Here is a 25457-nt window from a genome sequence, read left to right as displayed (position 1 = left end):
TTCAAAGTTTAATTAATCTTTTAATTTAACCAATTAAAATCAATTTAGCAAGTACAAAGTAAAGGCTAAAGGTTAATCAATGTACAATAAAAAGCAGTTGATGATACATTATGAAGCGACTAGAGTTATAATGAAATGTATTTTCTGGTTTTTTTCATCAATTCTCAATCTCGGGATAAATTGTGTTTCCAATCAATCAAAGAATAATATTGAAAAGAAATTACAATAAAAATTGGTCAATTAAATTAACCAATTGAATCAAATATATATTAAAATTATATAATCACACAAAATAAGTTATGAAAGAGAATCAAAAGATTAAATGCCAACTTGATCAGTCCAATGTAAATGGGTTTTTACATGCAGTTTAGCTGCTAATAATGAGACAAATTGATCAAATTTAAAATTATACAAAAAACGTAATGAAAATAAAGATTATTTGATTCGCATCCGTGTTTAAATGAAACAATTGAAATACGAAGCAAATCAATGGATTGTTTGAAACACACATCTGATTGTACATCTTATTGTATTTATAATATATTTTTGGAATTATGATCAAAAATGGAAATGCTAATAGTAATTTGTAATCCAGTTTAACTGATGTTAACAATTTTGTAAAAACGATTGATCAACTGAAATGACTTTGGCTGTTAAAAATGCATGGATACAGTAGAGAAGGTTTTGAAGTTGATTTGTATGGATTTCTCGAGTTTCAATGGTCAATTTGTTTTCAATGGATTCTCGTGGAGATGAAAATGAGCCAGTTGATGAGGTTGATCCAGCCTTGCCGTGTTTACCATTGTCGGTGGGCGCATTGGTAATGGAGGGTAACGATGAGTGGAGTGTTTCCGATGATCCGGTTGAAGGTGACTCTGTGTTTATTGAATCGGTATGGTTGGTGTTTAATCGTCCCGATGAACGATAATTAATCTCTGAATGTGAAGATGTTGTTGATGAAGATGTGGTTGAAGATGAAGATGATTGTGAATGTATACGAAATGAAAGCCACAGGATAGTCTGTCCATCATCTGAGGAAGTCTTTAGTTGGGAAAATTTGTATGACCAATCATATTGGCGTTCATTGGGATAACGAAAGATGAAACCAAGTCGCCAATCCAAGACCAAATTTCCCATTTTACCGGAACAGGTAACAGGAAATGTTTTGCTCTAAATTGAAAAAGAAGAAGAAGAAGAGACTGAAATTAGCAAAAATGATATATTAAGATGGTGAAGAAGATTAAAAATGTTTCTCATTTCTTTTCTTTGTCTGATCATCTTGGCAGGAGACAATTAGAGTAACTTGAAATATGATGGAAGGCAAAGGGTTGAGATTATTATTAATACGATTTGTGTGTTGGCTTCACGTTTGCGTTGCTCTTTTTGTTATTGTCTGCTGGTAAAACTATGAAGATGAGAGTGATGCTAATGATGCTAAAATCAAACTGAAAGGGGTAAGTAGGGTGATGATGAGAATCATGTTATGTTTTTTTGTGTGTAAGAAACAAGTTGAACCAAGAGTGGGTTGAGGGAAAAAAGAAGAAGATTTTGGAATAATAATAATTTAGACGATTATTGTGATGAATACAGAATTATTCTTGGAATAGTTTACACAATGAAACGTATAATGATAATGATAATGATGATGAAGTTTAATAACGGTATGGAAACAGTTAAAGGCCTACGCATTTAAATGATTTACATTTGAAATGGTCTACAGAATTTTCAATTGACCGTTTCTACAATTAATATCATTAACATGATCCATCTTGAGATCTGCATATTTTTAGGTCAAACTGTCAATAAAGTAAGACATCATTAAAGTGTCACACTGTTGTACACCAATCCTTTGAACCCTCTTCCAGTTTGATCATTAGCTTGATACATAACCTGATAAACAATAATGTACATTAAAGGTTTATCATGTCGGTCAACCTTTCAATTATTGACTTTATAATGAATTTTGATAAAGGTAGACCTTTGGTTAAGGGTGGATTTAATATCAATAAAATGACATATAAATGGACTTTAATGAATGAGTTGGTTGAATTTCAATTTTTCATCAACAGGCGTTTACTGTTAAACAGTTGCCTTTCAATGTAAAACAAAAGTGAACAATGAACAACAATGGTGCCATCACACACTAAGTCCATTGACTTGCGGGGGTCGAGGTTCGCACCCAGTAAAGGCTTTTTTTTATATGTGATTGAGTAAAGAGTTTAAAGCTATTCTAATCTAATTGTTGAACCTCTAATAAACTAAGATTAATGAAAAGCAAAGGTTATATTGTTACCCAAGGCATTGGATAGATGATTGTTGATCAATTGTTGGTAACCTACAACCAGAAAATTGATGATTAAAGGCGACATTAGAAATAGAAATGCAATCAAAAATTAGGTTCAAAGTAAATTAATGTTGCTAATGCGTCTGTTAAAAAAAGCAAGACACAAATATAATTTAGCCAGCAGGTCTAATTGTTGTTGATTAACAGTCTCCCTTAGCTCATTAATTAAGTTAGTTTAAAAACACATAAAATTACAATTAACAATTGGGTTACTTTTTCTTTTTCTACTGACAACTCTTTACCTTTCTCTCATGCAAAAAGGTAATTGTTATTTAAATCATCAATTCATCAAACCTGATTATAAACAGTTAATAAATCAATTTCTACATTTACATGAAAAGGGATAAAATATCATCAACAATGGGTAAAAGATATCAAATTGTAAGCATTGATCATTTGGAATAACCTTTAAGATCTAAAATCAAAGTCTTTAGTTGATTTTGCTGTTAATTCAAAATTTAAGTCAAATCTGTCATTAGAGGATCCATTAGACTATGAAAGGTAAAGGTTAGGATAATAATGGTAAATCAGGGTTGGGTTACACAGTAAATTTATACAATATAACAATTTTGAGTGAAACTGAAAAGGTATCTTTTTCAAAGTTTATTGAAATCAAGTGTTGTACTTGAAGCACAGCATCTTATTGAATTTTGCTTTGAAAAAAAAACACAATTTTAGATGAAAAACTGAGATAAAGGTAATGATGATTAGTTTGAGGGAATTAACAGGGTGGAGGTGGAGGAAGGGAGGAGAGTGCAAGGAGGGTCTCGGGATGAAAAAAGATGAACCCAAAGACAATCAACTGAAATTTATGTTTCTTTTTAGAGACAAACATTTTGGTGCCTTTGAAATGAGGTGAGAAAAGATTAGGAAATTGAATGTAACAACAGTTAATATTTATTAGTCTGGAAATGAAAATGATTAGATGTTGAGTGAGAGTTTTTAAGGTAACCAAAATTAATTGACTGATAAATGATAGATGATGAAAAAAATGAATAAAATTGTTATCTATTAAAGTAATATTCAATTTGGTCATTTGAATGGACACGCAACATTCAAATTGAGTGTAAATTTGAAAAGGACTGTTGTTTTGTTTTTGACTTATAAGATGGACAAAGGGAGAGAAATGATGAAAAAGCAAAGTGATGAAGATGTGAATGGTTCAGTGCAAGTGAAACCTGATTTGGTCAAATAAAATTGTTGGGTAACAGCAAGCAAAAAAGCGGTCAAGATGATGCTTGTTCAATCATTGAAATGCTAGTTACGTGGCTGGTCAAAGGAACACGATAATAATAATAATAATAATACTTAATAATGACAATGATGGTTGATGATTTTGATGAATTTAATAATAATAGTGAAAAGAATGAATGATGAAAATAATAATAATGGGAGACTTCAGAATCAGTGAAAAAGCGTAAAGAGACTGAAGCTAACAAAGTATGCAAAATAGTAAACACAAGCCAATTTGTAAGCAAAAAAAGGTTACATTTGACTTTGTCCATTTGCATACAAACGGACGTTAAGAGAGTCAACAAGGATGACAATTGTTTACTGATTTACACATGACTGAACTTTAACATTAATAAACACAGTAATTGAGTGAAGGATATGGTTCCAAGGCTGATTGTAATCATGGACAAGCAGTTTGTGTTTGCTATGTAAAATAATTGTCTTTTCAGTCGTCTTTCAGTTGGCAGTTTTGATGGGCAAAGTTGAGCTGAAAAAAAAACATTTTACTTTTGAATGTAAATCAGTGAAAAAATTATTTTGTTGACAGGTTTTTAAAGTTATCAAAAACGCTGAACAGAGCTCATGTATTATTGATAAGAGACAGAAAAGAGGTGAAGAGGTTCACAGCGGGAATAAACAAAAAAATGGAAGAGAGGAAAAGCTTGAATTTTGGTTTCTCTTGATGGCGTTGATGCACATCATTGAAACTTTTAATGGGAGAGGGAACGATGGTCAAGTTGTGAGTTTTTGGTAATGGCAAACAGACTGACAGCAAGTGTGAAGGAGGAAGATTATCAAGTCAAACAATGAATGTGAATGGTCAAATGGATTGGTAAACAGATAAACCCAATATGGTTTGAATGAAAAGTACGGACAATTAATATGAATCTAGTTTTGTGTGTGTTTCACTTTGAATAATTTAACCAGCAAACAAGTTGCCATCTTAAATTCAAATTGATATTTGTATTCATATCTTTTCTTCCTGTGCAACAAGGTTTACGGTTGAGAAATGAGGTAAAATAGTGAAATAATGGGTGGATGATGGATGCAAGTCCAAGAAGACAACAACAAAAATCAACTGAATTTTGAATAGTTGTTTACAGATGATCAACAAGTACTATTACATGAATGAGGATCAAGTTTTTTTTTGTCAGCTTCTTAGGGTTTACTTTGAGTTGTTTGTTTGTCTACTTCATGAATATCATTCGTCAAGGATCATCCATTGAAATTCAACAGCAACTACCGTTTTCAACCTATTCACCTGAATGGTGCAACAGGATAAGCAGGTTGATTCATTTACATTTAATCCTGGTAATGGTAAACCAATAGGTTAACAAGAGTGTTAAATAGATTGTTTGCTTCATTTAACCACAATTTATAAATGACTCAACAAGTTAAATACCAGAAGCACGCACATTAACATACTGAAACAGGTTGAGACAACAACTTAACCTGAAACAATCTATTATCTCAGCAATTGTTGAAAATTAATCAAAGGATCACATTGATTGAACAATATGTGATTAGTATTATCAACGTTTGTCGCTATGATTGATGGTCAAGGGTCAATAGAATGTGAATAGCAATATTAGTGAATCGCAACATTTTTTCACATTTGATTTTGTTTATGATCTACTTTATTTATCTCAAAATTATCAAGCAAATACTGATTGGAAAGGCGCTAGTTTTTTTTGGCAAAGTCTTTAGTTCAACACAGGTATTGTTATTAGTTTTGAGATTAAGGTTAAGTTAAGATTAAAACAGATTAGTAAAGCATTTTGAGTCAAATTGTTCATTTTTTATAGTTATTCTCGATTCTCTGGAAATGCATTTTAAGAAATGAGAAAATGATAAGAAAAATTATCAAAGGTTTGGTAAAAGCTATTGAATTATTAGTTTTTTTTATGTTTTTTTTGCCTCAATGTATTTACCTGAGAAAAAAAAGTTGCGTAAAAAATTGAAGTGAACAAGGTTGGGGTGAATTTTAACAGAAAGTAACATTGACATAAGGTAACAACACCAACTGTGAAAACAACAAACAATAAAGATTCTTTGCAGATGAATTATTTTGTGACTGTGATGAGTAACAGGTAGTGTTGGTTAGGTGAAGGAGGGAGGAGAAGAAGAATGGAGACAAAAAGTTGAAAGGTTATGATACCTGAATGTATGTGCATATTTATTTGCAATTAGCTTTGGTCAGTGAACTTAAGTTGAAAGCTCAACCGAGCAAGGAGAGCAACAAGACAAGGAAAAGTGTAACACGAGAGAAAAACTTTCATTTCTATGAGAAATGGTAAAATAGGGCCTTTGGGCCTTTCAATAAAACGGTCTTAATGATGATTCTTGTAAGGTTTTAGGTTGGCATTATTTGGGTACCAAATAACATGATGCATAAAAATACCTGGGTAAGGTGAGATTTAAAGATTGTATTAAAACATTTGATTGAAGTAAAAGAACAACAAAATGTGTTCTTTTCTTGCTTTCTCATTCAATTGATGTAAATAGAGTAACACTAAAAATTAACTCATCGTCATCATTAGCAACATCTTTAGATGAGGTTCATTGGTTTCGATTATAAGTGAAAAGCAGAAAAAAGGTAAAATAGTAATTAAGATCATCTCAAGAACATTAACTTTAAATGCAAGCAGAAACGAGTTGCAACTTGATATCAACTCGAACAATCTCAATAGAAGTAAAAGCTTGATTCTTATATAATAGAAATTGGAAAAAAATTAATTTAATTTGATTGAACAATTTACTCTGTAAGAGCAAAAAACAAGATTAGGTTGAGGTTGCTGTTGCCATTTTACCTTGCTTTTCTGGTAACATCTGATGAAAGTAAAAAATCCGTTTTTTATGCAAAATAACAATGAATGATTTATGATGAGATATTATTCAGGTATTCAAGTTTATAGTTTGAATAACTTTCAATTGGAATACCCTTGAAGTTTGGTTTTAAAGTCAGTAAAGAGTAGACGCACTCGTTCTGACCAATTCATGTCAATATGAACATGATAACGTGGTTAATACTTTTACTTATTGCTCATTGTTATTTTGAAAAGGCCTGAAATGAGAAGCACGATAGTGAAGACTTGATCATCATCTCCTTGAGTTTCAAGGTGAGCAGCAATCAAAACATAACAACATCTATGATAACTATTCATTGAATTTATAAAAGACAATGGCCATGAAAGGAAACTTGAGTGAAATGGCAAAGCATCATGGTAATAGTTATGGGTTAGGTTATCGAAAGTAGATATCAGAAAATGCAGAAAATGAGAATTTTTTTTTCTAAATTAGTATTGAATGGAAAGATTGAAATTGAGAATAGAAGGTGAAAAGAGAATCTGTTTCCACATGATAATGAGTGAAATGGAAGTAGTATTGTTAGGTAATGAGATTAATCTGGTTACATTAGAAAATCAAATTATGGAGAAAACGATTCAGCTGAAGTTAACAGCTAAAAGTTGATTAGGACTGATTAGCTTGCAGGTGAAGGAATGATAATCAAGATGGAGAAAGATGATTACCAATCAGTGATTAGTTATCGGAAAATTGACAGTTTCTTATATATTTCCTAAACAATTGGTATTTAATGCCAATTCACAGTCCATTAGATTGACTCTGGTTGAGTTACTGGATGAATTATGATTACCGGAATGGAAGATGAAAAGACCAGAAATGGATAGAAATGAAAAATCATTGTTAAAAGTAATACAAACCCCTAATTGTGTGACAGATTGGTAAGTTGCACGATTCCAATTGTTCCTAATAAGTGCTGATTCACTTGATGTCTCAACTGAAAGGTAACAAACTGTTGTTGCATCTGACTTGTTTGTGTTTAGACTTGATGTGTCTGATTTTTTTGTTTCATCTCTTGGTGGTTGAAATGATGTTGTAGTTGGTATTTTATTTGATGACAAAGGTGCTGTTGTTTTTTTAATTGCTCCAGTTGATGATACTGATGATGGTGTGCAATAACTTGTATCACAAGATAACAAAAGAAAACAATTTTCTCTTTCATCTACATATTCACTTGATTTGAGACAACGTAATATTGATTGATGAGCTTTAAAAAGGTATGGTTCACCCTCAGACCACCTGATGCAGGGCAAAGATGAATTATCATTAGTAGGATGACATAGCAGACCATTAGGTGGCTTTTTGTAAATTAGGCCATCACCACCCTTTAAAACAAGGTATCGAGTATACCAATGGTAACAAGGACGATATGGTTCACTTGAAGTTGTAGGTAAGCCTTGACTAATCCAGCCCATGAAATGAATCTTCTCAGATCCTGGTAAATAACTATTTAACAATTTAACTCGATTGTGGATCACAGTTTTGACACTTTTATCAATATTAAAGAACCACTTTCTATAGATTTCTTGATTGTCGCAAATGACTATGGCAGAGGAATATGTTTTTGTGACTACTAAAGGTTCCTTGGGATTTTCAACTGACGTTATTGTACTATTAGAGGCACATTTTATGCCAACTCCAACACCAGAGTCGACTGACTTAGGTGTAGATAATGAGGTGGTTGAGGAGGTTGAAGAAGACGCCGATCCTGATGATGAAGAGGAAAATGCAGTTGATGGATATGATTTTATTGGTTTACTTTGAGAATCGACTGCTGTCAACCACCTTATTTCAAAACCATGAGGTCGAATCTTGTCACTATCGTGGACATATTTGGTAACAAAACAAGTTGCCAAATCTATTGAGATGAGCGGAATCCAGTTTTTGACATTTTTCTGTTTCTCAGAGGAAACAGCCTTGGAAGAGAGAGCTTTACTTTTCTTTATTTTTCCTTCGCAGCTCTGTGGCTCCAATTTACCAGGTCCACTTTTAAAATTTGAGTCACATATAATCTCTTTCTTGGTCACTATAGTCAAAAGCTTTTCATCAACCATCAAATCTACGTTGTTGTTAGATGTGACCATAAGATCTCCCGCCTCGTCAAGGGTCTGTTTCTTTTTCCAGCACTTTGTTAAGAAGGGAGAAACCATCTTGAAATGTTTGACGGTTAAACTAACCTCCACTCCAGCCTGTTTTAATAATCTAATTGCTTCCTCATGAGTTGTATGAGTAAGAGTGAGAACGGAGTCATCAATACGAACAATAGCATCACCGATAAACAATTGCCGGCTTCTATCGGCAGGACCATCTTTGGTTAAACCTGAAATCAATATTGGTAAACCATGTTCACAGCCGCCTTTAATGCTTAAACCAAAACCAATAGATTTTTCTTTCACCAATTTAACGGTTCGATATTCCTCCATTTTTTTCAAGTTAGTAATTTTAGACGATTGGCAGGTTGCATCCAAATGAGTGGTCAATTCATCTGAAATCTCGAAATCATCATTTTTATTTTCTTCATGCAAAAGAATCAATTTATCACTGGCTATTTGTAATTTCATCGGTGATGTTGAACTGAATGAGCCTTTGGATGTTGTACTGTTGAAAGAATTAGTTACCATGACGATATCACTATTAACACTTGTTTCTTGTATCACAGCATGATTATCACTATTTACATTATTGAATTGATGCACTAAACTAAATAGATTCATTTTTATATTTGATGTTCAACGGCTGTTAACCGTTTTACCTTGCAGATAGTTGATTGAAAAACATTTTAACCTAATCCAAGAGTAAGCCGAAAAGTAAAATAACATCAGCAATTGCCAAGGCAAGTTCGCTTTTAAAACCATTTAAGATTTAATATAACAATTGAACATGAACAGCTTCAGACTGGTTCATTGAGATTTGTATAATGAAAGATAACTTCAATTTTCATTTCACTTCATCAAGACGCATGCCTACACTTTCGCAAATCAGTTTACTTAAGTCAATAGAGATGGAGCTACAGATTAGCTACTACAGTAGCGACATCTAAAGTTATTATATCATGTTATTAATATTCACTGATTAAACAAGTTATGAAGTTGGTTTCTCGTTTTCAAGAAAAATTGTCAAAAAATTTGACTTTCGAGTTGTTACAGAAAAACGAAGTTTCCACAATTGTCATATTTATGCACAAATTGACACAAATAGTTAATGGCGAATAGGCAAAAACGGGTAAAATTGATTTCTTTCAAATTTTGACTCAGTTAGCAGGGACATAAAAGCTGAGTCCATTTATGCGATTTAATAGTTTCTTTGATCCCCATTTTTGAATCCTATTGATCGAATATCATCAAAATATCATCAAAGGAGCGTCAAGCACAAAAACATGCAGTAGAATAGAGTTAATGTTTAGTTTATGTATTTGCGTTAGTTTGGTTGATCAATGAGTATTATTTGATCTCAGTTTCTCAGAGTTGATCTAATATCAACGGAGGCATTGAGTTAGCATGAAAAGTGTTCATTAGTCTTTTAGCTTTACATGAATCTTTTTTGACTGACAATCCCCTTCAAAATTGGTTGAAGTTCACAATATGTCAATTGCTGGACTTTAAAATTTTTCCCGTGGTAAACGGTTTTGATGTTGAAAACAATCAAGAAAGCTTGAGGTCAAAGCAAATATTTTTGTTTCATCTATAATAAATCACGATAATCTACAACAAAAAGAGTTCAATGAATTTAACTCCTCGATTTTTTCGTCCTGTAGGTCAGATAATAAAGATTGCATCTCTAACAAGCTAATATTGAGAGTAACACATCAATAATATACAAAGATTTTCATCAATTTATTACTTTGGGAAAAACTTTCAAATAAATGAAACAAAATACTGATTTATGTGTATTACATCGCGTTTGTTCAGCCTTTTGTGGTATAAATTCAAAGAGTAAAGTTGATTAGATTGTTACAATGGATAGTCTGAGTGTTAAATCACATTTCATGAAATATGTAAAATGACAATAAAAAAGGTGATTGAAAAATAATCGATGAATACAATGAGGTTAATTTTGTAAATGCGATGCTGAACAAATTTTTATGTTATAAAATTGAAATTGATGGATATTCTGGCGATTTCAATATTTAGGAAAATAATTTAACTTAGTTATTTCAATTGTTGTTATTATTGTTGGCGTTGGCGTTGGAGTTATTGGCATTATTACCACGGCGAGCTCCGAAAAAATTAGGTCTTTGACGATTTCTGAATAAAGGGTTTCGAGGTCGAGTTTGTCTGTTATTTGTTGTTGCTTCAGTCGATGGACTTGAAGTTGTTGTTGTTGTTGATGATGTAGATGAAGATGGAGATTCAGTTGATGAAGAAACAGGTGCAACTGAAGAAGATGAAAGTGAAGATGGGTTTGATTCAGGCAATGAAGATTCATTTTCATTCGAATTTGATGAACTTAATGATTTTTCAGTTGATTCATTGATTTCTCCTGAAGATAAAACTGATTCACCTTCATTTATGTTTCCTGAAAATGATAAAGGTTCTGTTGATGGCGATTGTGATGTTGAAGGTGCAGGTGGAGAAGGTGTTGTGCTTGTTGTGCTTGTGGATGATGCACTTGTAGTTGAGCTTGATTCATCTTCTAATCCTCGATTTCGGTTTCTTAAGAAATTGGGACGAGTTCGAGGTCGAGTTCTATTGGATATGAAATTAGATGTGGGTCGACGAATTGAAGGTCTTGCAGTTGTTGATGTTGTAGTTGTTGTTGTGGTTGAAGTACTAGTAGTTGGTGATCTAGTAACTTGTGACCTTTGAATTGAACCAAATCGATTTCGAGATCCACCGAATCTTCGAGGTACTAAAGGAGTACTAGAAATAGATGATGAAGGTGTGATTGGGGGAGCAATCGTTGTTGTAGTAGTTGGTGACGATGATGATGATGATGTGATTGGAGCAATCGCGTTCAATGAATTCACTGATTCTGGAGGAGCAACAGTTTCTTTATTGACATCATCAGTTCGTCCATAGTTTCGATTCGGTCTATAAGGTCTTCTGAACGATTGACCAAAGTTCCTTGGTTTTGGTCTTGGAGTTGTGGTGCTTGTGGTTGTTGAAGTTGTTGTAGTTGATGAACTTGGTGTTATTGGATTAGATCGAGGTCTATTCAATGTGTTCAATCTGTTAAGATTATTATTACCAAAGCGTCTTCGACTACCGTATCCTAATATAATAAAAATAAGAACAGAGTTTAATGAATGTTGTAAATATCAATAAAATGAATTAATGATGAATAACAAACCTGGACGACGAGTTGAAGGTGATTCAGTTGTTGTCGTTTCATCAATTACAGGGGCCAATGTTGTGCTACTTGAAGGTGGAGGTTCAGTGGTTGTTGTTGTCGTTGTCGTTGTTGTGCTTGTTGTTGTTGTTGGTGGAGTGAATGAAGTTGTTGGTCTTGTAATTGGAGTGAATGTTGTTACAATTAAACCAGGATCGCGTATATTTGATGAATAATCTGGTTGATTAATTACAGGAAGAAAATTATTATTATTATTTTTGCGTGTTTAAACATTTTACGAAATAATTTGAATAATTATTATTAATTATTGTAAAATCCTAAACCAGTTTCAAGTTTATAAACATTGAATTAAACTCATGTAAAGATTTCACTTTTAAACATTCGATTTCATTGGATTCATGAAATTTTACCGAGATTCAATAAAAACCGTTTCTTTGATTTATAATATCTTTCATGAATTCACATTCATTTTGCAACGACAAATGTTTCTTTAAGGCTCAATACAATATTTACCCTCAAGAATGAATAAACCTTGAAATACTTTCTCATTTAATTGTGAGAAGAAAAAAAATTAAGATTGAGATTTAGATTGTGATTTCGACTGATTTTGATTGAAGATTAGAATGATGATTCCCTGATTTATGTTGACTTTACAAGTAAAAAAGTGTTTAATCAAATGACTCTTACCATTAGGTCCGAATTGTCGATTATGGTTAACAACTTCAGGCTCTAAATAATCATCAGTAAATTCACTTGAATGAATATTATGAGGTTGAGAAGAAGAAACCGGAAGATTTGGTCTGTTTGTAGATGAAATTGGGGATGAAAATTCTGAAGAAGAAGAAGAAGAAGATGATGATGATGATGAAGATGAAGATGAAGGTGGTGTGTGTCTGAATGATTGACCTGAAATGAATTGATTATTTCCACGTGAATTTAATCCTTGAACATTACCATATCGAACTGAATCAAATGAAGGTCTAACTCCAGCATTTGATCCATATCTGAATACATTAGGAATCGGTCCTTCATCATCTTCTTCATTGTTATTTATGATACTTGGTGTAGTTGAAGTTGAAGTTGGACGATCAACTGGACGATTGAAGTAATTATTGTAATTTGCTGTATTAAAGGGATAACCAGAATTAAATCCATTTGATTGTGGTTCAGTTGATCTAAATATTGGTCTAAATGTTGTAGGAGTTGATGTTGTTGAGGTAAATATTGTCGATGTCAATCTTGTAGTTGGTGCTGTTGATGCTCTTGTTGTTGGTGGTGTTACTGGTATCGATGAGCCTCTTAAAGCCTCTTTTGGTTTTGATATTGGATCATAATCTTCTAAACTGGGAATTGAGTCTAAATTAGTGTTTGAATTAGCATTTTTAGTGATTCGAGTTGCATTCTTATCATCATCATCGTAATAATAATAATAATAAATAACAGCATCATCGTTTTTTCCTGTACTATTATTGTTGATGGAAGCAATTGGTTGGCGTGGTGATGCCTGTGAAGAAGATGAAGAAGAAGAAGAAGATATTGAAGGATTATTTGGATGTGAAACTGAATCAATTGATCTGTCAGGTAAGTTTAATCTGTGATGTGTTATGAATTTAGGATCAGTTGTTGGTTGAAATGAGCCAGAAACTGGTGCTGATGGAAAGAATCGTCCATTTGAATGAGAAGATAATGATGATGATGGTTGTGGTGGTTGGGATTGTGGTTGTGGTTGTGGTTGGACTAAAGATGATGATGATGAGAAGCCTAATGATGAAGTAAGTGAAGCTATTTCAGCTGGTGATCGACCAGGAACAGCACCAGGAATTGGAGGTGGATTAATTGTTGCTGGAGGTTTCCAAGTAATTGATGAATGATGAGGATTCCCATTGTTACTTAAAACTGATATAACTTGAGGTGGACGAGAATACAATGAAGAAGAAGAAGAAGAGGAAGAAGACGATGACGATGAAGATGATGGTCTTTCATTCGGAATATACTGTGGGAATCGACGAATTGATGAGACAGGATCATTTACATCAGGCAAACTGTATCTATTAACATTATCATATGGATTGTTATTTATATTAAAAGATGATGAAGATGAAGAAGAAGGTAAAAACTGATAATTTCTTGGATCAATTGAATCGATTCGACGATTGAATGGATTGCTATTATAAGGTGATTGATATCGAGTAAATTGAGGGAAACAATCAACTCCAAATGATAAACATCCAAACAACAACAAAATTATTGACCAATTCATTTTATCCATAATTTAACAAACAAATAACAAAACAAAAAACAAGTGAAAGTTAAATTAAAACAAAACAAAGTCCAGCAAACTTAATTGTTGATATTATCCAAAACAATAAAAGTACAAAATGAAATCATTTTGACATTAAAGCAAAACTGTTTGATTGAAAACAAAATGCTGTTTAAGATTGAGAGTGAACATGATGAAAGAGATTCAGTGAGAGACTCATGAGGGAGACTTTTTTGGATGATAAATTATTTATCTGAAGCCGGTTCAGATGAGGATCATCATCATTATCATGAAGAGAGAGAAGAAAAAGAAAAGTAAGAAAAAAATATTAAGGAAGGACGAGAAACATAACAGTAACATAACAAGTAACTAATATAAGGCAATGATGATCATGTTTGATGATGAGCTTCAATTGACGTGGCTTGGCCTAGTTTCCCATCTTCATCATTCATTGAAAAATGAATCGTAACTTTCAATTAAAAACTTTCATCCAAAACTTTCCTCTTCCATTTCACCTGAAACAGTACACAAAGTAGGTGTAAATACATTATTAGATTTACCCACGAAAGTCTCTTCAATGTTAACCAATGTTGTACAATACAAATTGCATTCATTTAAATGATTCACCTTTACCTTAATTCAATAGTTTTTGTTGAGTAAAAAACTTTAAACTTAAATCTTTTTCCCTTCAAATGTCAACTTTTTGGTTAAATGTAAATGATTAACAATTTGTTCCTCTTTTTCCTATTAATTTTTCACCATTAAATATATCAATTGTTGTCAATCATTAAAATATTACAGTTTAAAAACACAATTCATATTTGATAATAAAATGGTTAATTTTAAAAATGAATGTTGAACAGCAAGAAAAAATTGGTTGTTCAAGTTAACTTTAATTTGAGGTCAAAATAATGTCACGATTTATTTGATTTCACGATTTAATAACTGAATTATATTATTATTAATATCATTATATTTTAATAATAATAAATGATAATAAAATTAAAAGGTTAAGCTGATGAGCTAAAATGAAGAGAGAGAGAGACTAAAAAAAGGATTGAGGGCTTTTAATTTGGATTGAATATATTTTAATATAAGGTAAACATGGGTTAAGGGTCAGGGTTAATATTACCTTTTATTTTTATCTGTTGACCGTTTTATGTTTGCTAACCAATTCACTTTTGTTTTAATCAATCAATCTGTATTTGTTAATATAATTAACACACGAAACAGACAACCGTTAATTGATTAAACAACTTGCCGTTGATTAAGCTCGCCTCGTCTTAATAATAGCTTCAAGTTATCATTGTTTTTGCATTTACTTTTGCATCAACATTTAGTAGAAGCTATTTTTTGGTAAATGAATTCATGAACAGTTCTGGATTGAAAATGATTCTGTTTCGGGTTAATTTGTATTGCGTCAAGATGAATTATGATATTTCATCTCAACAAATCTTCAAGTTACTGAATGGATTAAATGATAATCAGTCAACGAATTGATCAACTTTGATGAGTTGATTTTAATATGAAGTTCCAGTAACTGCTTTGTTGCTAACTAGTTGTTAGGAAGATTATTTTTTGGAGTGATTACATGGAATGAATTAATCTCTGTTCTTGTTAATTTCACCAATTTCAACAATATTATGTCAATAAGCAGGATATGATTTTGTTTAAAAGAAATGGATAAACGTTAATTGTCTCAATCGATGTTAGTCTGTCGACTAAGCACCTTATACTCTTGTAAATATGTCTAAACTTGTGAATGAGTTGTACATCAATTTTAATGGTCATCTTAAGAGACCAACGATTCCTTATCGATACTTTATTATGGTTATGATTACGATGACTACAATAGTTGTAATTGCTGTTCGAAGTATCATAAACGTTGCCATACTTGCCATGATCGAGTCGGCTGAGACTTCAACTGGTCATGTAATTGGTAAAGTAAGTGGAGAGACAGTTGATGAATTTAACTGGAACAGACTAAATTGTTTCGTCGTTAATTTCAGAATAACTTCAATTGGGACCAGCGAGACCAAGGATACATTCTTGGTGCTTATTATTACACTTATACTGCCATCCAAATAGGCGCTGGTTCATTGACTGACAAGTTTAATGCTGTCCATGTATTTGCTGGTGCTCAAGTAATAGCTACAATATGCACATTAATCACACCGATAGCAGCCAAGATGGGCATGTATTACTTGATTGGAGTTCGTATGGTTTTGGGTTTGATTCATGGTACGACATTTCCCACTTTGTACATTCTCATCGCTAAGTGGTTCTTGCCAAGTGAGGTTGGCCTTGCTCAAGGCTTAATGGCTGCTGGAAGTGATGCAGGTAGTGCGATTGTCTTGCCACTCACGGCATGGATAAGCACACAGGGTTTGTGTGGTGGTTGGCCAGCAGCTTTCTACTTGGTCGGTCTTATTAACCTTATTTTTGTATTAACTTGGGTATTCACGGTAACAGTAGACCCACAATCGAATAAATTTGTCTCCGAATACGAAAAGCATCAATTGATCGTGATAAAAGTTGGAAAATCAACTAAAAAGCAAAAGGTTTGAAGTCAAAAAGTTTCATTTAATAGCTTTATTTCACCTTACTATTCCTATTATTTAAGCATTTGTAGTGACTTGAAATGATGCATTATTATGCGACAAGATTATTCTAAGTTGCAGTTTAATTTGACAATTAGCTACAATTATTTAACTTATTATTCATTATTCAATAATGCAAGAGTCTTTCAAGTCCGTTGCATTTAAATCCTTCACTTTGTTGTTTTATTCTTCCTCTCTTTATATCTGCTATTAATAGTTATTGCCGATGTTTGATTGAACTGGTGCTGCAAGTTTAGTCTTATTAGTTGTATTGTACAAATTATATAATTTCTCGTTTCTCTTCATTCTAATTGATGCTCTGATTCTAACCATAATTATGCTTGTACACACAGAAATCGACTCCATGGATCAAATTTCTTACATCTCTACCTCTCTGGTCTGTTATCATTGCCAGAGGTCTAATGGGACTAGCTCATTCATTGATCTATGCCAAGGTTCCTGTTTATCTGTGTTCCGTACTTGGTTACAATATTAAGGATAACGGATCAATCAATGCAATATTTTACATCGCTATGGGTGTTTCACAGTTTGCTTGTGCACCATTGGCGAAATACATAATGCATAAAGGCTGGCTTTCGCCGACAGCAACAAGGAAACTCTTCGAATCCGTGAGTGAGTACAAAAGTAACTGCCAATATCTTTAAGCTTGAAATTGACTGATCGCTCATTTTGCAGGTATTTGTGGTGTAATTATCAATCTAGTAGCAGTTTGTTACCTGCGAGATCATCCACGATTAATTGTATTCTGTTTAATCATGGCCATGTTCACTTATGGGCTTCATTTTGCGGGTGATGGTGCTATTATACCTGAAATGGCTCCAGCCTTTATCGGTACTACTTATGGGTTCGCAAATACATTGAGTTGTGCTGCTGGTTTCATTACACCGGCTTTTGTCGGATTCATTCTAGGAAACGAAGTAAGATTAATCGAAGAGAGAATAACAAGATTCGAGAAATTAATTGACTCCATTAATTTAACATTCATTTTCAATTTCAAATTGCAGGCTCATTCGCAACATAAATGGGTTATTTTATTTCAAATAACTATCGGTCTTCAAGTTGTGGCTTTGGTATTATTCAATCTGTTTGCTACTGCTGAGCCACTCGCTTGGGCTGATTATGAAGAAGATGATGAACAACAACAAAAAAAGATTGAAACGATCAGTGAAATTGTACATAAACATTAGATAATTAAGCACCGAATCGATTGAACAGTAAATTATTGCAAATTAATACTAAATTGCTTGAATATGGTTAAGCAAAGCATTATTTCAAGAGCGCAAAGCTTTCATTATGAGAGCGAATTGTGGCAATTTTTCAACTCAACATTGTCTTTCATCGTTATTTTTTTATTCTTGACTCTTGTAAATTGAACCTTCAATAAAGATCTAATTGCCCTGAAATTTGTTATTTATTAATATAAAGGTGTTGACTATTTAAAATTTCATATGAAATAAAAGGGCTTTACTATTGTAATAAAAAGACACAAATAGCAAAATTGTTGCATTTATGCACAAATTTACACAATTTACATAATTTCTCGAATCTTGTTATTCTCTCTTCGATTAATCTTACTTCGTTTCCTAGAATGAATCCGACAAAAGCCGGTGTAATGAAATCAGCAGCACAACTCAATGTATTTGCGAACCCATAAGTAGTACCGATAAAGGCTGGAGCCATTTCAGGTATAATAGCACCATCACCCATTTCTCGAATCTTGTTATTCTCAATATTGGACTCAATATTAATTATCATGAAATGTTTAGTATATTAGTTGAAGAAATTGGGTTTTAGTATTGTAAAAAGACACAAATAGCAACAATTGATGCATTTGTGCACAAATTGACACAAACTGACAAAACACAGAAAGAAAAATGGGCAAAAATGGGTGAAAATTGACTTTATGCAAATTTGAACTCTGTTAGTTTGTAGGGAATTTAAAACTGAGTCCCTTTGTGCGATTTAAAAGTTTCTCTGATCCATATTTTTCGAAAAAATCGAGTTTGAAGTTGAAACTTCGATCGCTTTTTGTAGGATAATCGAAACAGATTTTTACAGAAAATTCATTTGGCTTATGTTTATTTTGTTGATTAACCAGAAAATGTACTTATTGTGCAAAATAAAATTTTATGTTTCTGTATAACTTCGATTCTTCGATTTTCGGTTAAACCGATCCCATTCTTTGACTGTGGGTAAAAAATAGCTGAAACTTATTATACACTGATAAAAATTGTTTGTACACATCATGGTGTCAATACTTTCTCCAATCCATCATCAGTTCTCTTGATTTTGGCCGTTAACCAGAAAATTTTAAGGCTCGATATTTTCAGAATGGCCTAACCTACAGTCATCATTCTTTAGCTAAACATTAGATTCTATTTCAGGTTATGGCATATGCAAAACTTAGATAGTTCAAGAGACCACAAAAAAATTTATAACCTTGTATTACTCAGGTTATCAGATTTGATACTTGGTTACTAAAGTTAAATGGTTACTTATGATGTGTTAGAATAAAATTCATTGTTAAATCAATTAGCTAAGATTTTGCTGGTTTTAAGTAATATCATGTTATAGCTGATAACGTCATTCAATGTTCAGTCAAAGAATGATGACTGTAGTTTAGGCCATTCTGAAAATATCGAGCCTTAAAATTTTCTGGTTAACGGCCAAAATCAAGAGAACTGATGATGGATTGGAGAAAGTATTGATATCATGATATCTACAAACAATTTTGATGTGTGAATAATAAGTTTCAGCTATAGAATACTTACGGTCTAAGAATAGGATCGGTTTAATCGAAAATCGGAGAATCGAAGTTATACAGAAGCAGCAAATTTTATTTTGCACAATAAGTAGATTTTCTGGTTAATCATCAAAATTAACATAAGCAAAATAAGTTTCATGTAAAAATCTGTTTCCATTATCCTACAAAAAGCGATCGAAGTTTCAACTTCAAACTCGATTTTTTCGAAAAATATGGATCAGAGAAACTTTTAAAGCGCACCAAGTGACTCAGTTTTCAATTCCCTACAAACTAACAGAATCCAAATTTGCAAGAAGTCAATTTTCACCCATTTTCGCCCATTTTTCTTTCAGTGTTTAGTCAGTTTGTGTCAATTTGTGCACAAATGCAACAATTGATGCTATTTGTGTCTTTTTAGTAACAAACAAGTAATATATTAAATAATTCAGCCGATTGAAACATTTATAGCACTAATTATCGAAATAAGGTGATCTACGCGAAGTAATCAGAATACTTTTGGACTAATAAACAAGTTTTATACTAGAACCGACTGATCCTTGTAGACCAACAACTGGTATAACTTCGCTAATGACATTCTCAAACTTTTCATCTTAATGCTACTACCACTTCTGCATCAATTACCATCAGTATCACCTCAAATATCAAATTCAGGCTCGTGTTGTCATCATCTTCAGTTTATAGTTCATTTCAACCAATACAACTGATCTTAAGGACTTTTGATCAGGACTTTTGAAACTGCGGCAATATGAGATTAGACAATTTTACAACAATCAGAACGCGTATTCAAAGCTCAGTAAAGAGAAGAAATATGTTACCACAATTAACTTAATCACGAATACTAATCGGTATCAAAATCTGATTACTGAAAACGATTAAGCGAAAGCATAGCAAAGCGAAATCCTCAATGTTCAATCGGTTACAGATACTACTGGTTATATCTGGTTGATCAAAGCTTCAAACAATTGATTCAAAGGATTAACTGTTTAACTAAATTGATCATCTTTGACGAGTTTCAATAAATTGATTAGACAGATCATCCTTGGAGATCACCATTAAATAAGCTCGGTAAATCTTGCAATTGATATTCCTTGTACTTCTAACATTTGATTGTAAATAAGACGATTTAACGTTTGTTTAAAAGAAGCGGATAAACGTTGATCAGCTTCCATAATTAGTATGGTTCTACCCAGTTCGAGTTGCTTTCATTTGTAAATTAATTTACTCTTGTAAACATTGTATTATACTCTTGTAAATATGTCTAAATCGGTGAATGAAGTTTATAACGGTCATAATGGTCACTCGAAGAAACCATTAATTCCTTACAGATACTTTATCATGACAATGATCACAATAGCTACAGTGATTGTATTTTTCACTCGAAGTATAATAAACGTTGCCATACTTGCCATGGTGGAGTCAGGTGAGAAGCAAAACAACGCAACAGTGCAAATAAGGAGTAAAGTAAGTTGAAAAACAATTGAAAATGATATCAACCTTAATTTTAGCGATCAATTACGTTCATAATTGCTTTTACTAATAAACTTTATGACAACTTTAATTGTTTTTAATTTCAGAGTAACTTCAATTGGGACCAGCGAGACCAAGGATACATTCTTGGTGCTTATTATTACACTTATACTGCCATCCAAATAGGCGCTGGTTCATTGACTGACAAGTTTAATGCTGTCCATGTATTTGCTGGTGCTCAAGTAATAGCCACAATATGCACTTTAATTACACCGATAGCAGCCAAGATGGGCATGTATTACTTGATCGGAGTTCGTATGGTTTTGGGTTTGATTCATGGTACGACATTTCCCACTATGTACATTCTTATTGCTAAATGGTTCCTACCGGGTGAAGTTGGACTCGCTCTTGGTTTAATGGCTGCTGGAAGTGATGTTGGTAGTGCTATTGTCATGTCGGTCACTGCTTGGATAAGTACTCTTGGTTTATGGGGAGGATGGCCAGCAGCCTTTTACTTGGTCGGTCTTTGCAATCTAATCTTTCTCCTTGCTTGGATATTCACGGTAACAGTAGAGCCACAATCAAATAAATTTGTCTCCGAATACGAGAAGAACCAATTGGCCTCAATAACAACGGGAAAATCGACTAAAAAAGTTTTGAAAAAGGTTTGAAATAGCGAAATATCTATGCTTCTACTTTAGTTTCATAGCAATCGTGAAAGAATTAAATCAATTTTTTCTTCGATTTTGCTAATTCTCTAATAACAATCAAGCTCGTTTGATCAATATAACTTTATTCTATAACAATCAGTAACAATTTCTAGTGCTATGAATCCTAACTCTTTCGTGATTTAATGTCAAATCTACAAGCTTAGTTTTACTTTGCTCGATTTATTTTACATTGCTTCAACCATTTACAAGTTTCGTTGAACCAATGCTTGATCGTATTAACTATTTAGTTATAAATAGTATTCCTTTTATTGAATTGAAATACGTTAACACACCAATTGATCTTGATTATCTATCTATCCGCACAGAAATCAACTCCATGGATAAAATTTCTTACATCTCTACCTCTCTGGTCTGTTATCATTGCCAGAGGTTTTATGGGATTAGCTTATTCACTAATCTACAGTAAAATCCCCGTCTATCTAGCTTCTGTCCTTGGCTACGATATCAAGCATAATGGAGCAATTAATGCAATGTTTTACATTGCTGCCAGTGTGTCTCAAATAACCATTGCGCCATTAGCAGGACATATTGTCAATAAAGGCTGGCTTCGTATTACATTAACCAGAAAAATATTTGAAACCATTGGTAAATTTACAAACAATTGGGTAAACTCGTTGAATTAACTTAATCTTTCAATTTACAGCTTTCTGTGGCATTATCATCAACCTAATAGGAGTTTGTTACCTGGAAAATCATCATGCAATTATTTTCTGTTTAGTTATGTCAATGTTTTTCTATGGGTTTCATTTCGGTGGCGATGCTTCCATTATACCTGAAATGGCTCCAGCCTTTATTGGCACAACTTACGGGTTTGCCAATACATTAGGATGTGCCGCTGGTTTCATTACACCGGTCTTTGTTGGAACCATTCTAGGAAATGATGTAAGATCAATTCGAAAACTTAAACCTTTCGTTCATTCAAATCGAAACTCAATCTAACATTACTTTCATTACTTTTTTCAAGGCTTCTTCACAACATAAATGGGCAATTATATTTCAAATAACTATTGGTCTTCAAGTTGTTTCCATGATATTATTCAATCTGTTTGCTACTGCTGAGCCACTCTCTTGGGCTGATTATGATGAAGACGATGAACAACAACCACAGTCGGTTGAAACAATCAGTGAAAATGTGCAAAGAAAATTATCAATTATCGCTTATTAATTAATCAATGAATCAACCTCCATACCAATAACGGACTTGATATCATATATTTACATTCCTTGTTTGGCCTGTTTTGACTTATCATTTTACTTTCAACTGTAAACGGCTAAACATTTCGTATCGCATATTGATCTAAAATTTAATTTGAATACCACAAATGACTAATTTCACTCCCATTGAAGCAGCCAAAACCTGTTGAATAGAAACGCTTACAAAGAGGGAATCAAATGTGGGCTCAAAATGACCTTTCGAATCGATGGGTAGTCTTTTATGCTATTATCTAGACTACTATTGATGATTATACACACAACGTTCATGTTTTATTGACTAAATGATTAAAATATGTAAAACTGTGAAAGCGCTTAACCTTTAACTGTGAAGTCTGACTTATGTTCATTTAGTTGAATCAATGATGAGTAGTTTGCTTTTTGTAATTTACAATTAATATGCAAAAATGTATTTAAATTGTTGTCTTTGACGCATCTTATGCTTCCAGAAATGGATGATAATGATTACCCAAAAAACAAAATATGGTTATGTTAACCTAATATGGTTTGTTATTGAATAAAGTCAAGTTTAACTGGATTAACAGATTGTTTAACATGACATAATCATTGGAGGCACATCACTCATAACAATTGATTGCATTATTAATTGTTATTAATAACAGTTGACCCTTACATTGAATACAAGGTTGAATTATTCACACGAAATGAAAAATTACCCACAAAAATCAGAATCGTCTTTTAAGTTAACAATCAAAGGAAGCGACTTTAATTAAACAATGCAAGGGCAAAAATAATACAATAACATTAAATTGTTCATTAAACTAGACTAATATTTTGATATTGTTGTAATAATATTTGTATTTCCTAAAGGTTTTAGCCATTTAATGATGCGTACACACAATTACGGTTATCCTTATTATTTGGGTTTACATTGAATTAAACCATTTTGTTTGTGGTTATAAAGAAGAAACTTGATCATATCATTACAATTTGAGTGGAAAATTAATTGTGATGGTTGCACAATTACTCTGTTTAAGTTAATTAACAAACTAAAATGCTGTAAAATTAAGATGTGAACAGCGATAACTGGTAATACATGTTGAACAATTTGCCTCTCACAACAGTTTGTCAGTCAACTTGGAGGTAAACCAGACAATCTTTAAACTCTTTCTGAAGTTGATTGTTAATCGCTTGATTATTTAATTAAAAGAAATGCCATGCATATCAATCAATCATTGGAAAGAAAACTGTTGATTAAAAGAAAGAAAACAAAAATCAAATTATTCCATGCTTTTCATTTGTGACAAAAAATATCAGCTATCTGGCTGGTCTTTAATGGCCTAAATTAATTACTCTCATCATTAACATCCAAAGTATCAAAAGCAATAACATCAACGTCAAATCACCACAATAATAATAATCACAATCATCAGAGTGTTAACCTTATCAGCATAAGAAACATCATTTCCATCTCCAACGAATATTGATACAAAAATCACCTGAATTTGACCTGTATTTCAGCATTAGGGTTGGTTTTTCTTTATTAATCGTCCATCTTGATGAGGAAGAACCCTGATGATATGATTAACAGGATGAAAATGATCCAGATGATGAGAGTAATTAATGTAGGCCGTCAAAATCCTCGAAATAAACTGTAGCTTTACCTTTCTTTTCCTTGGTAATGTTAATTCACTTTAAAATGGCAACTTTAAAAGCATTGAATCAATTTTGGACAACTAATAAAACTTAATCTCAATCATACAATGTATCTAATCAATCACATAAATCAATTGGTCCAATTTACTGATCACAACATTTAACAGAATTCAGTTGAAATTTCAAATCTTAAAACCGTTACTTAAATAAGTATCTAAAAACAAAAAGATATCCAATTATCGAATCCAGATCAATACAAATTTATTTTATTTTTAATGAAAATGCGCCATCTTCAAGATTATTTCCGCAACTAAATATTTTCTATTCTTGTTTTGTTTTGTAAAATTAAGTTAATTGTTTTATGCTTAAGGCAGTTGATGTGACAATTTTTAAATGATTAAATCAACGTTTTACTATATTATCAGTGTCCTTGTATTATTTAATCTAGAACGGTTAAGCTGATTCTTTGAAAATTGTCTGAAAAGTCATTTGTTTGTTAACATGTAAAGTGGCTAACCTTTCATTCAATGTTACGGTCAACTTATTAACCTTACCAATATTTACTCTAACAACTGGCTATCAAACTAAAATTTATAGCTGTAATTATGTTCTTTAATCGTTCAATTCAACTCTGGCCAATTCAGCTGGTGAACTATTCTATTGATTATTGTTGTTTGTCAGCATTGATTGTACTAGCCATTGGATGTTTCCCGTTGTGCCGTTAACAGGAAAAAAAATTGAAGTAAATTTCAATTTTGTAGTGAATAACTAAACGATTGAAGGTAGGTTAGCTTATCTCATGGTAATTGGTAAACTCGTATATTCATGTTGAATATCTATAATATATCGTTAAACACCATTTGACATTTTAATTTAGTTTATTATTTTGACCAAAAAATTAAGGTCATTTTATCATTTTGTACGTTTGATTCAGCATTTAGGGACAGTCAATTTAACTTGAGCTATTTAACTTTCATTTCTTAATGTACAGACGTTGTGTGTTGATGAGATATTATGTATTGTTTGTCAGCAATTTACTGTAAACGTCTAAATAGTC

At 32.4% G+C, this 25457-nt stretch overlaps 4 protein-coding genes and 1 long non-coding RNA gene across 6 annotated transcripts; 2 read left to right on the top strand and 3 right to left on the bottom strand.

Annotated features, from left to right (window-relative positions):
• On the bottom strand, positions 1-9346 carry LOC107366611 (gamma-2-syntrophin-like). Its single transcript, XM_089268271.1, has 2 exons — positions 7300-9346; positions 1-1170 (listed from the first exon to the last, which is right to left on the bottom strand). The coding sequence occupies exons 1-2, from the start codon at positions 9151-9153 to the stop codon at positions 607-609; spliced, it is 2418 nt and encodes an 805-aa protein (XP_089124397.1). The 5' UTR covers positions 9154-9346; the 3' UTR covers positions 1-606.
• A 902-nt stretch (positions 9347-10248) lies between these two features.
• LOC107366857 (uncharacterized) lies at positions 10249-14334 on the bottom strand. Of its 2 annotated transcripts, XM_015934499.3 has the most exons (4): positions 12635-14152; positions 12416-12559; positions 11729-11944; positions 10249-11650 (listed from the first exon to the last, which is right to left on the bottom strand). In XM_015934499.3, the coding sequence occupies exons 1-4, from the start codon at positions 13995-13997 to the stop codon at positions 10593-10595; spliced, it is 2781 nt and encodes a 926-aa protein (XP_015789985.2). In that variant the 5' UTR covers positions 13998-14152; the 3' UTR covers positions 10249-10592. The 2 variants fall into 2 exon arrangements, with proteins under 2 accessions (XP_015789985.2, XP_015789984.2); XM_015934498.3 differs by having other exon boundaries at positions 12416-14334.
• Positions 14335-15699: 1365 nt separating this feature from the next.
• Positions 15700-18012, top strand: LOC149094035 (putative transporter slc-17.2). The gene is made up of 5 exons (XM_089268270.1): positions 15700-15932; positions 15998-16549; positions 16942-17221; positions 17285-17526; positions 17614-18012. The coding sequence occupies exons 1-5, from the start codon at positions 15735-15737 to the stop codon at positions 17794-17796; spliced, it is 1455 nt and encodes a 484-aa protein (XP_089124396.1). The 5' UTR covers positions 15700-15734; the 3' UTR covers positions 17797-18012.
• A 2537-nt stretch (positions 18013-20549) lies between these two features.
• LOC107366848 (putative transporter slc-17.2) lies at positions 20550-23325 on the top strand. Its single transcript, XM_015934492.3, has 5 exons — positions 20550-20834; positions 20948-21505; positions 21877-22156; positions 22215-22453; positions 22536-23325. Exons 1-5 carry the CDS (start codon positions 20628-20630, stop codon positions 22734-22736), a joined length of 1485 nt encoding a protein of 494 aa, XP_015789978.2. The 5' UTR covers positions 20550-20627; the 3' UTR covers positions 22737-23325.
• Positions 23326-23480: 155 nt separating this feature from the next.
• LOC107366849 (uncharacterized) lies at positions 23481-24566 on the bottom strand. The gene is made up of 2 exons (XR_001569769.3): positions 24409-24566; positions 23481-23991 (listed from the first exon to the last, which is right to left on the bottom strand). It is a non-coding gene; the product is annotated as an uncharacterized LOC107366849 (long non-coding RNA).
• Between the last annotated feature and the right edge of the window lie 891 nt (positions 24567-25457).

The sequence above is a fragment of the Tetranychus urticae genome, chromosome 2, assembly GCF_039701765.1.
Source record: "Tetranychus urticae isolate SD_2017Ah chromosome 2, NJAU_TeUrti_SD_1.0, whole genome shotgun sequence".
Classification (NCBI taxonomy): Eukaryota; Metazoa; Arthropoda; class Arachnida; order Trombidiformes; family Tetranychidae; genus Tetranychus; species Tetranychus urticae.
The sequence above is the reverse complement of the archived record's forward strand: the minus strand, read 5'-3'. Positions and strand labels throughout refer to the sequence as shown.